At 54.0% G+C, this 12,851-nt stretch overlaps 1 protein-coding gene across 2 annotated transcripts in view; it reads left to right on the forward strand.

Moving 5' to 3' along the window:
- RASSF5 (Ras association domain family member 5) overlaps positions 1–12,851 on the forward strand; it is a 65,281-nt gene that overhangs the window by 46,239 nt on the left and 6,191 nt on the right. For both annotated transcript variants that reach the window (XM_073884515.1, XM_073884516.1), the window contains one exon: positions 12,750–12,851. This exon is cut by the window's right edge and continues 7 nt beyond it. In XM_073884515.1, coding sequence (XP_073740616.1) covers positions 12,750–12,851 — 102 coding nt within the window. The remainder of the gene's footprint in view (positions 1–12,749) is intronic.

Raw genomic sequence — 12,851 nt, forward strand, 5'->3', positions numbered from 1 at the left:
GGGGGGGGGGGGGGGTTCATGCCGAGGGGCCCATGTGAGGAGGTGGGAGAGCCTCCTATGACAGGTTTCTTCTGGTTGCCTTTCTGCCATGGAGAGTGGCAGGTGGAGGGGGAGGAACCAACCCACTTCTTGTTTGTTTTCATTTCCCAGTTTACTTCTCAGCAAGACCCCGGTTTGGCAGTCCCAGTAGTTTGAGCATCCTCTGTTGGCCCAGGTAGAGTGGGGAGGGGGCATGCTGCTCAGGGGACCCAGGCCCTTAAGCAAGCCCATTAACGGGCCTGGAAAGCCAAGCCACAAGCCTTCACTGTGTGTACCTCAGGAAGCATGCTTACTGCTCCAGGCCTCACTTTCTCCTTCTGGGATAATAAAGGCCATCTCAAGATATGCAGATGGGTGATGAATTTTGACGTGCGGAGGGGGGTTTCACAAATAGGGTATGTGGAAGCATAAAGCTCTGTTCACAGAACAGAGAGAGGGCAGGAGCTAGGGCTCTGCTGGGAAATGGTTAGAATGAATAATAATGGCAGTGAATTATCGGGCCTTGATGTGTGGCAGGCACTGTTCTAAGTGCTTTCCATGTGCAGACTCATTTGTGCTTTCCATCTAACAGTGGAGAAACTGAGGCACAGAAGTGGGTCTCGTAGCAGGAAGGGGCAGATCCAGGATTTGGGCCTGAGTCTGATGCCAGACCTCCTAGCCCTTAAGCTGTACTGCTTCTCTGAAAGCTCTTGCCAGTGGGAGGAAACCAAATGTCCCCACCCCTGAGCCTGTGTGACAGCAGGAGGACACACACTTGAGAAGACTCAGAGTTACCTGATAACCGACCGAGACACATTTCAGTGTGTCCGGGCCGGTGACACTGTGACAAGAGGCCATGTGTGGGCTGGTGAAGAGGCTCCGGCACCACCCCGCTTGCAAAGCCGAGGGCACAGGTGGGGTCTCCAGGGAGAGGGAGCCAAGAGGGACTGCACCCCTTCCCGCAGGGCAGTGCAGGCCGTGCTGGGCCCTGGGTCCCGGCCCCCCCCGCACCGCTCTCCACTGCTGAATCATCTGAATCCCCCATGGCACTGCGGGGAGCTCCAGCCGAGCTGAAGCCGGCGCGTGGTGGGAGAGGGGGCTCCTGTGGCCAGGGCACCCACGTCCCGGGCAGCCCAGGAGTGGCCTGTAATTAGAGCACACGAGCGGGGCTTCTAAAGCCACCCCCTTCCCATGCCCTCCCTGCTGGCTTTGGCTCTGTGCTCTCAGAGCACATGGGATTGTCCGAGAAGCTGAGGAAGCCCTCTTCAGAGTGTCCTTGTGCAGGGAGGTTCCAGTGTGGGAGAGGGAGGACGCAGTTTGGAGGTGCGGATGCATGGCCCTGAAGGCGAGCCTGTTCCCAGCTCCCAGCTCGATGACTTTGAGAATATGCCATGGCGCTGGAGCCTGCAGAAGAAAGAAGACAGAGAGAAAGAAGTGTTTCCCCAAATCTTCCTTTTGCTGACACATCCATGTCCCTAGGATGTATGAAGTTGGAAGGCCAGACATAGCTCCTTGACCGTGGCCAGCCATGGCAGGCTGAAGGGAGAGCATGTGAGGCAAGTTGGGGAGTCCCTGCGCCTTGAGTCACCTAACAACTATGGTTGCTCCAGAATGGGGGTGCCTGGGCCAGTTCGTCTCCAGGCCCCTTCTAGATCTGTGTGCCTGAGCCCCTCTCTGGAGAGTCCCCTGGGAAGCTCTAAGACGCTCAGCTCGCTGTAGAGCTCCTCTGAGTTGGGCTCGGCTGTCTGGGGCAGCCCGAGGGTCCAGCCATTTCTTAGTCGTGCAGGAGAGTGGCCGGCGCCCAAAGAGCCAGCCCGTGCAGGATGAGGGCCACCTTGCTCACAAGTGGGACTGACTGCTCACTTGCGTGGAAGATAGAAAGTAAGGGACACTCCCAACTGTATGGGAACCAGATGAAACTAGCCGGCTACAAGGCCTCCAGTTGCCCCTGCCCTTGGAATCTCCTTTTTAAAAATTGTGATAAAATAGACATTGCATAAGTACATTGACAGTGTTGTGCAGCCAGTCGCACCACCATCTCCAGACCGTTTCTGTCCCCATTAGCCAGCAGCTCCCCATCCCCCTCTCCCCACAGCCAGCCCCATTCTACTTTCTGCCCCTGGGAACTTGACTGACTCGAGGAACCTCCTGTAACTAGAATCACACAGCATCTGTCCTTTTGTGCCTGGCTTATTTCACTTAGTGTAATGTTTTCAGGGTTCATCCATGTAGCATGTGCCACAATTTCCTTCTTTTTTATGGGTCAGTAATATTCCACGGCCTGTCTACACCACGCTTTGTTTATCTATCCATCCGTCAGTGGGTTGCTTCCATCTTTTGTTATTGTGAAGAATGCCACTGTCAGCAGGAGTGTGCAAATACCTGTTTGAGTCTTCGTTCTTACTTCTTGTAGGTATCAACCCAGAGGTAGCCTTGCTGGATAATCTGGTGATGCTTTGCATTTAATCTTTCAAGTACTTGCCAGTCCATTTACCAGGTGGCTTCACCATCTCACGTTCCCACCAGCAATGCCCAGGGTTCCAATTTTCTCCACGATCTTGCCAATGCCTGCTATTTTCTTGGTTTTTGATGACGGCCATCCTAATGAGTATGAGGTGGCATCTCATTGTGATTTTGATTTACATGTCCCTAATGATGAGTGATGTTGAGCCTCTTTTCCTGTGCTTATTGGCCATCTGTTTGTCTTTGGAGAAATGTCTATTCCAGTCTTTTGTCCATTTTTAAAGTTGGGTCTTTTAGTTGTTGTTGTTGTTGTTGGGTTGCTGGGGTTCTTTAGATATTTTGGATAGTGATCCTTTGTCAGACATACGATTTACAGTGGAATCCTCTTTAAATTGTTTCTGAAAGAGCAGCATCCAGCCTCCAGAGTGACTGGAGCCTGGGACGGGGTCTTGGGACCCACTCTGTCACCCTGCCCACCGTCATCCCTGACTCACTCCACAGTGCTCGTTCTGGGTGCTCTGTTGATAGGTGCCATGGGCCAGGAACCCTATAGGAGCTGTATACAATTCTGGAACCTCTTAATCTCCCTATATTTGTTTTGGGGTTTTGTGTGCATGTGTACAAGCGTGTGCACGTGCGTATGTCTTATTACTTTTTTTTGTTTTATTCATTAGGCGGGTGTTTAATGAGCCCCTTCTGTCTGCCAGGCACTGTTCTGGGAGCTACATCAGTGATCGGGGCAGTCCCTGTCCTCGGGGAGCTTGCATTCTGTCATCAAGCTGATCAGCATGTGTGTGATGTGTGCTGATCGGCAGAGACAGCCAGGGCCACTGTGCCCAGCCACAGCCAGGCTGCGGGGGAAGGGGGTCCAGGGAGAGAGTCAGGGAGCCCCCCAGGGCAGAGTGTACGTGCAGCTTTATAGAGAGCAAGCAGTGTCTCTGGGGCCCACAGTTGAGAGGGATGGAGTCTATCTAGGCCTGCAAGGGAGCCCCTGGGACTAGGGTAAGCAAACACACTGGTTTGCCCAGGACTGTCCTGATTCTAGCACTGAAAGTCTTGCACTCCAAGAAAACTCTCAGTCCCTGGTCACCCTACCTGGGACTCGGGAGTTGAGACCCCTGCTGACTTATCCACGAGGCACAGTGGTGTGTGGTGTCAGAAGGGCCCACGGTTCTTTATGGGCCCACAAAAATGTTTTAATTGCTCTTAAAATCAGGGGCGAAGAAATAAACTTTTAGGTTGAAGAATGTGCTTTCTTATCTGATAGTAATATATTTTTCTTTATATCAATGCGATCCTAAAATAACATTTCCCATCTTTTTTTTTTTTTTTTTAATGGAGGAAGAGGGCCCCTTGGCCCCGAAGACAAAAGTGCTTAGGACGCACAGCGTCGTAACATGGCTCTGTGATAGGCCTGTCAGAGGTCAAGGTGAAGGCAAGAGGACTGCCGTGTTGAGTCAGCCCCACCAGCCAGCCTTCCTCTGCCCCGCCAGACAGCTGCCTACAGATGATGCTGCTGGCCACCATGACGGTTCACTAGCTACTGTTTATTGAGTGCTTGCTGTGTATGGGCAGTGTGCTAAGCACTTCCAGATGTGCAGTCTTGTTTCATCTCTGCGACACATGTGTCAAGAGGGCCTTGTTGTCCGTGCTTCACAGACAAATCCGAGTCTCGGGGAGACCGCCTGCACAGACTGAGGGCACGCAGCTGTGCAGGGCTGTGTCGTCTAGGGGTGAGGAGCAGGGACGCTGGGTAATAACCTACCATCCTCACTGAGTCCTTTCAGGGACTAAATGGGATTGTGACTTGGGAGGCCCTGGCCTGTTGGCGATTTTTGTCACGATCATGAGGCCGCAGCTCCAAGGCCACGGGGCTCCCTCAGCCACCTGCAGGTGGCTGGTGTTCTCCGCCCTGGACTCACCCCAGATGACCTGCCCCTGCTTGTAGACCGAGATGGCCGCCTGCGAGAGGGAGGGACACTGTGCGCAGGCCCCATGCTGGCCGCCTGGGGAGCCCGCCGGCGTGGCCCTCATCAGGTCCCTATACGCTGAGCCGCGCTGTCTGGTGCTTCTTCATGGGACCCGCACCTCTGCCTTCCCTCCGCAGGTGGCCTGCGCTCTCCCAAGGACGGGGACCGCGGCCCGCCGGTTTCCTGTTCCAAGGTGACTTTCACAGCCCCTCACCCCGTGGGCAACTCAATCAGTTACTGTTGACTGACTGTCTGCATTGACCATCTGCTCTAGGTTTTTGTCTTCGGTCTCTTTCCAGTTTCTCAAATCCCACCCCGTTCTTATTCCCTGCTCCTCTGCATCCCCCCGTCAGAGCAGCTCAAATCCCAAATCCCGCACGGTTATGCTTACACGGACGGCTCCCTGCTGAAACTTCCTTCCTTCCTTCCTCTACTGGGAACAGCCTACTGGAGAACACACTTGAGGAGTTTCCAACCCTTTTATTTCTGGGATGTTGGACAGAGCCAGAGAGGGCTCTGGGAGAATCAAGCCCGTCAGGGTCCAGGGTGTGGCTGGGGCAGCCATTCCAGAACACGGGCCCTCCAGGACCTGGAAGGGGGCCCTGTGGTGAGGCCCCGTGGGGCTTCCTCTTTCCCATCTGGTCGAGGCTGTCACCAAGGGACCAGTGAGCCTTGAGTGTGGTCTGGGCATTGAGCAGGGCGTTCCGAACCCAGCCCAGACAGAGGGGTGTCTGCCCCTTTCCCTCAGGGGTCCCTGTTTAGGACGGGCATGAGAGAAACATCAGGTGTTTGGGGCCCGCGCTGCTCCAGGGCAGCAGGGTGGCCTGGAAGGTGTCTGCAGATGGTCCTTCTCACGCAGTAGAGCCTGAGGCTCTCCCCGCTGACATAGGCCTGGGGGTGCTCTTCGCCCAGGGGCAGAAGAATGGCTGCTGACAGATTTGCTAAGAGCTGAGAAAGAGGAAATGTGGCAAAGGCTCATGGAGACTGGCTTCCGGGGTAGTTTTTGTTTTGTTTTCTTGAGTGGTGTGAGTTAGGAAGGTGTAGACCTCCTTGAGCCTTGCTGACGGACGAGTAGAGAAAGCAAGCGGCCAGTACTGAGACAAGTCACGCCATAGATGCTAGAAACGTCTGGGTACTGTCTCAGGCCAGTTCTTAACCCCTGCGATTCGGGCAAGCCCGGCCATCCTCCGAGGGGCCCCACCCCCACCCCTTCTCTGAAATAGAAGAGGAAGCAGTGATGAAAGAAACCACCCTCTCCTTGAGGTAAACTTGTAGAGCTGCAGAAGTGTCTCACTTCATGATTTCACAGAGGAGGACACTGAGGCACCCTCAGAGGGGAAGTGACTTGCTGGAGGTCACAGGTCATGATGGTCTTACATTCGTTCTGACCAGGAAACTGCAAAGAGCTGAGCAGGGCTGGCTGCCAGGCAGAGCCAGCAACCCGTGCAACCCGGGCCTTAGCATCAGCCCCTTGGGGTGCGGGTCCGTGGGAGGTGCTCCTGGACCTGACTGCAGTCCATGTAAGGACTCGAGGCTGGCGCCACCCAGGCCACCCCACCCTGTCCCGGTCACCTCCTTGGAGGTCATGGACAGCTCGACGGAGCGTCACAGCGGGTACCAAAGCAGCACAATCATCAGCCATCACGTCTGTCTCCCTCCAGGGAACATCTAATTGGGAAGATGAGACTAACACATGTGAAATAATAATTAAGCCATAAAAGGCAGCGTACAGTTAGACCCAAATGCGGCCACACAGGCTGTGAAGGCACCTCCGCGGTCCTTGGAGTGGTGGATGCAGAGGCCCAGGGCATGTGGTAATTGGCAGCTTGGCCACGACAGGACTCTGAGGCATCGGGGCCCCGGGGCTGGGGTTTGGGAGTCAGTCCCTGAGCCAGGGAGTGAGCCTGGCCGCCCACCTGGCTCCCTTCCTCAGCCGGCGTGTTGCCTCCTCAACGGGAGCCGGGAGGAGAGCAAGCCCAACCCCAGTGAAGCCACGAAGCCTTTGCCTGCTTGTGGCCAGAGTGCCCACGAAGTGAGAGCGAAGTACAAAAGGCCGGTGTGCCGGGGGAGGCCACGGCTCTCAACAGGAGTGTCATTCAGGCGGCAGGCAGCGCCCAGCACAGACCTCTATATTAACCTTTCTCCGTTTGGGAACTCAAATGGCAGGGATCACCTGTATTGAAGGAGAGCAGAGAAGGAGGAGAATGCCGTGGGCCGGGGACCCTTCATTCAAGGTGCTGAGGAGAGGGCGCTGGGGGGGTGGCGGGCTCCGCATTCTGAGCGGGAGACACCGCCCACGCCCCGGTGCGGAGCGGGGCGACTGCAGTCAGGTTCTGCTGAAACCCAGCGGCGCTCAGCCCGCGGCTGCTCTGAGCTATGAAGGCCAGGGTTGCATAGTTGTAGTGAAGACCGTATGGCTAGGAAAGCCTCTCTGCACCCGCTGCCAGTGCAGAGAGAGGAATGAACACACTGTATGGCACGGCGGCCAACCCTGACAAAGTGCTCCAGGAGAGTGGGAAGTGGGACTGGCTCCTCGGGGTAGGGCTTTGTAGGCCCGGGAGGATAGGAATAGTATGTGCCTTTGGATGGGTTTGACCATGTCCACGATGTGTTTGCAGCTGTGATCTCATCTGGTCTTACCTTTGCATGCATCCTATTAGGCAATGAAGGATTTGTATTTCAAATCGATAGGTGAAACTGAGCACAGAGACTGAGGCTTAAAGAGGTTATCGGATTTCCTCAAGATCGCTTAGTTAGTAATGGGGGTCAGAACCCAAACTACATGCTTATGTTCGTCCCGCAGGCTTTTCTTGAGCCTCTGCTTGTTCCCAGCTGCAACTAGGCTCTGGGATGCCGTGACAGGGAAGGGAGCAGTAGGTACTTCTCTCACAGAACTCAGCCTGCGCTGAAATCCAAGGCTCACTGCACTGCAATTCCTAGGAAGAAGGAAGATCTTTCTCTCCCCCAACCCCTTGTAGGCAATGGGGAGACATTGAAGGTTCTTGAGCAAGTATCTATTATCTGCTTCATGCTCGGTGCCACTGGGCATAAGAAGAAATAGAAGTATGGTGTAAGTCATAAGGAAATTCACTCTAGTCGGGAAGACAATGAATTTGTGGTGAGGATGACATGAACTGATACGGATCATCATCACCATCGTTCAGGGCAGGAGTGGCCAGAGAGGCCTGGAAAGAGTGAAGGACCTCAGGCAGGCCGACGGGAGCAATACGATGAAAGCATCGTGAAGGAAGAGACTGAAAAGTTTAAGAAGAGGGAGAGTAAAGTTTTTAGCAAAAGTGAGGTTTGTGTGATTCAGGTCAAAAGAAGCTGATGTGTCAGAGTGTGTCTGATGCTCCCGAGCCTCCTCCTCACCCTGGGGCCCCCCTCATTGCTGGGGCTTCTGCAGGCTGCCCTGTGTCCACCTGGGGGTACTAGAAACCACAGGACTCACCCAGAGCCTCTTCTTCCGCCGTGACCAAAATTAAGACCCGTGTCATTGGTTAGAATGCAGAATTTACTGACGTTTGGGTTTCTGCTTAAAGTAAAATTCAACTTGGGGTTGAATTTTGTGCTCTGAGGTAGGCCCCAGACAGAGCACAGGGGATGATCCTCTGAATTTTGTTGTTGAGGATATATATATTTTTTAAGTTATTAATTAATTAATTTAGAGAGAGAGAGCGTGCTTGTATGAGCGGGGGGAGTGGCAGAGAGAGAGAGAATCTCTGCACTGAGCATGGAGCCCAACACGGGGCTCAACTCGGGGCTCAATCCCAGGAGCCTGAGATCATGACCTGAGCTGAAATCAAGAGTCGGATGCTTAACCGACACAGCCACCCAGGCGCCCCAAAGATATTTTTAATAGAAAGTTTTGGGGCTTAGTCTCAGGGGAGCATCTGTTTGGACTCCTAGCACCTAGCCTTTTCATGTAGCTGTACCCCAATACCTTTGAGTACTGAGAGGCAACACAGCCCCTTCCACGGCTCAGGATATGGGAGCACAAACCTATTTTTCACCAGCGCCGTGGCTGTGCCGGTTGCGATGGGAGCAGCTAAACCACCTGCCACCAAAGCCAGGGGCCGAATCAGAACAGATGCATTCCATGCTGCACCGAGACGCACAAACCCCCTGCAAGAGACACCTCAGCGGCCCATGCCGAAATTTGTGACATCCTAACAGAGTGAGGTTCCCATTCTGTCTCCATCTTGCGCCACCCGGGGGAGACAAAACTCTATCTACCTGGTTTCTAGCTTCGTACCCGTGGGGGGAAACCAATCTTTCATTTTGAGGACTTGAAAATCGGACAGGTGAATAAAAGTAGAGGTCTTTGCCTTACCCCGTGAAGACGCCTATATTATTGATCTTGTTCACACAGCGGATACTTGCCTTTTAGGTAAATCTTTGGGGCAGTGAATATCTGTGGGTGCTGGAGCGTTAATTGTGCTGCTGGGTGGGGACGCTTGGCATCTGAAATTGCCCGCAAGGGGTCTATACCAGTTCTCCTCAAACATTGCTGCCCGTTAGAATTACCTGGGAGAGTAAAAAAAAATCCCGATGCCTAGGCTGTACCCCACACCATACATCAGAATCTCCAAGATGGAGCCCAAGCAGTGTTTCTAGAGATCTGGTAGATGATTCCGTGTGTAGCCGAGTTTAAGAACCACTGGCCTAGATTCTGTACCCTCCCTGGGAGGGGAAAGGATTAGTGGGCTCTCGCGACTGTGGCTTGCTGGCTGATTGGCTGGCCTACTTTGGCAGGTGATTCATTCAATCCGTGGGTCAGAGCTTGTCTGCCAGATGGGGTGGGCAGGAGCCATACCAGCCCTGGGGGCCGACCTTCCAGCCTTGGGGGGTGGGCTCCACATGCTGGCCACACAGGGCTCCTGGCACTCCCGGATGGGGTGGTGAAATCAGGATGGCCATCTTCTGCGTCAGTCCTGGAAGGGGTGGCCTCAGACACTTGCGTCACTTCCCCAGGTTTGTGGTGGGCAAGGGGGAGGAATGGATGGGCTACCTGCTGAAGAGAAGGGGAACAGGAAGAAGAAACCTTTACTTACAGCAGCTGGACTTTTGCTATACACAAACCCAGGCCTGGAATAACTGACCTTTGAAAGCCATGAACCAGCTGCCTTTTCTTACAGGGAAATGTCTGTAGCTCGCTTGGAAACTAATGAGAGGAGATCTTCCAGGAGCTTCTGGAGTTTCCTTTCCATTGTTTAACTCTTTTTTGGGTAGGTGAATATGAGAAAGCTGTCAGCTCCTGAGGAGGGGACAGCCTGTGTGCTTCAGAGATGGGTAGAATGGAGCCCAGGATAGGAACCAGATAAGTGGTCTTTCTGACTGGCAGCTCCCATGGTTGAGCCGTGGCCGGGTACATCTGGTCCCAGAGAGGTGGTCCAGTTGTGGGGGGGTTTCCAGGGAGGTCCGTGTTTCTGGGAACTAGCTGTGGGAATGGACCGGGAATGAGGAGCTCCATTTGAGGATCCCCGGATTGATGCATCGCCAGTGAATGAAGCCACTCTCTGAGGTTCACATCGGTTGTTGCTTACCTCAGGCCAAAAGGAGGTGCCCAGGGGTGTGCTTCCCCTTGGGTGCTCTTGGATGGAATCAAGGTCCAGTTCCAGGGCCCGAGTGGCCATGCAGGAAAGGGTGGCTCCTGTGTGCTGGCAGCCGCATCCCACTTGAGAGATTGGAAGGCCCTCCTTGCCATCTTTGTGGGGGACATGGTGCCCCTGGGTCCTGAGTCCTCTGGGGCCTGGCCCACCCATCCGATATACCTTGGACGAATGTTTCACAGGGCCCATACTTTCTGGGCCTTGGTCTGACAGCTGCACACCTCAGCCCCCATGGAATGGCATGGAATTTCAGTGATCATTATGGGAGTCGCAGAAGCGACTGTCCTAGAGTTGTCATGTGGTGAATTGAGAAGAACATGGGCTCCAGACTTGGATGCACCCTGTTCCAGGCTCTACTCAGATGCTTACTAGCAGTGGCACCACAAGCGTGTTCCCTAACCTCTCTAGGCCTCAGCTTTGTGATCTGTGAAATGGGAGTGACGTAGGTGGTACGTGAGAGAGAGTATGAGAAAGGACGGAGCACAGGGCTGGTACCGGCAGGATCCCTGAGGAAGAGGATGGGGGGAGGGGCGGGAGGCCAAGGGAAGATGCTGTGATGGAAAAGGGGTGTCGGCTCATCTCCAGGTAGAGGGGTGATGGGGAGGCCACACCAGCTCCCCATGGCAGCCGCAGAACCTGACTCGTTATCGGCTCTGTCGGGTTGGAGAGTGGGAGGAGGAAGGGCGGGCACCCTGCCGAGGGTGCCCTATCTCTGGGGGCGGCTTGCTGAAGGGAGGACTGCGAGGACGGGCTCCGGTGGGGGCATGGAATTCCTCTTGTGTTCCGCCGGGTGCTGTTGCCTCGACGGGGCCGCTGGGAAACCTGTCGGCCAAACCCCACCGCTGCAGGAGGGTGCTGGGTGGTGGCAGGGAGGCAGCCGGGAGAACACAGGGGCCCTGCTTCTCTGGGCCTCAGTTTCCTCATTTGCCAAAGGAGAATCCTGACCCGGCCCGAGTCTGCTCGATTTCTAAAATCAGGCGAATTCTCGGTTGCTTTTTACCAACTTACTTGTTTTCCCAAACCGTGGCTCCCGCCGCACACGGGCAGCATGAAGACTGCATCAGGAGGGCGGGCGGCAGTGAGGTGGAAGGAAATGCAGGGAAGTGATCGAGGGACAGAGTTGCTTAGACCCCAGAATTCACCCCCACAGTGTGAAGACCGATGACCTCCATCTTGTTCCTCAGCATTGTTCTTCCCTTACCCTTCCCTGGGGGGGGGGGGAGCGGGGGGGGGCGGTGGGCAGCAGGGGAACCCCTGGTAAGAACACAGCAGAACAGCCCTGGGATTCGCCTGCAGGTCTGCACCTACCGACTCAAGTTACTGAGCTCCTCTGAGCCCTGGTTGTCTCTCCTGAAAATGTAGGTAATAATCTCCATCTCACAGAGTTTAGGTTTGTGAGGATTAAAAGAAACAGTGCTTGCCAGGTTCTCGGTACAGAGGAGGTGCTAAGTAGATGTTGGTTGTCCCCATGCCCCAGGAGAGGAGGCCGATTCTCTCAATTATTGTAGAAGAACAGCCCCCTGTTCCCTTCCGGTTCACTCATTCATTTGACAAATATATATGGTTGACCCCTGAGCAACTTGGGGGTTGGGGGCGCTGCCCCCACAGCACAGTCAAAAATCTGAGTATAACTTTTGACAGCCCCTAAACTTAACCACTAATAGTCTGCTGTTGCTCAGAAGCCTTACCAATAACACGAACGATCTATTAACACAATTTTGCATGTTATATGTATTACACGCTGCATTCTTACACTAAAGTAAACTAGAGAAAAGAAAATGTTATTAAGAAAATCATAAGGAGGGGCACCTGGGTGGCTCAGTCAGCTGAGCGTCCAACTCTTAATTTCGGCTCAGGTCATGATCTTGGTGCTGTGGGACTGAGCCCTGAGTTGGCTAGCGGGGGGTGTGCTTGAAGATTCTCTCCCTCTGCCCCTTCCCCACTCGTGCTCAACCTCTCTCTCTCTCAGATAAATAAGTAAGTAAATAAATAAAATCTTAAAAAATCATAAGGAAGAGAAAATACATTTATAGCACTGGACTATATTTATATATAAAAAAATTCCTGTGTAAGTGGATTCACACAGTTCAAACCTGTGTTGTTCAAGAAGCAACTGAACTTATTATGTGCAAGGTACTGTGACCAGTGATGTAGGGCCTGGACTGATGCTCATGTGCCCTTGGTCCCCTGGGTCTGGGTGAATTGCTGTCGCTCCCATCAGCATATGCTGGGACCGTGTGTACATTCCTGTCTCTCCGGCTCTTGTTGCTTCCTCCGGGAGACGGTGCCTTGCATTTCTCTGCAGCTCCCATAGCATCTCAATGCAATCTTTTCCCTAGTAACCCTCGGTAAGCAAATGCTGTTCTGCTGATGCACCGAATTCGTCGTCCGTGCCCGTGTGCCGGGCACGTTCATATTAGTCTCGCAGCAAGCCCGAGGGGGTAGGCATTGTTCCCATTTCACAGGTGAGGAGACTTAGATTTCAGTTACTTCCCCGGAGCTGGCCGGCTACCCAGTGGCACCACTGGGATTTATCTCTGATTGTTCTCACCCTGCGCCCGTGAGATTAGTTTTCACCGCGCGGGACTGGTGCTCCCTTATTCGAGGTCTTTGGGAGGGTGTGGTCCTCCCCTTTCTCATCGGGAGAACCACTGCGTACCCACTCACACTTCTGTGTCTGTCCCAGAATGTCTGTAAACCCGCCGAGGAGACGCAGCGGCCGCCCACACTGCAGGAGATCAAGCAGAAGATTGACAGCTACAACACCCGGGAGAAGAACTGCTTGGGG

Source organism: Callorhinus ursinus, unplaced genomic scaffold (assembly GCF_003265705.2).
Source record: "Callorhinus ursinus isolate GAN/ISIS: 27379988/994484 unplaced genomic scaffold, GSC_fseal_2.0 scaffold57, whole genome shotgun sequence".
In the NCBI taxonomy this organism is placed as follows: Eukaryota; Metazoa; Chordata; class Mammalia; order Carnivora; family Otariidae; genus Callorhinus; species Callorhinus ursinus.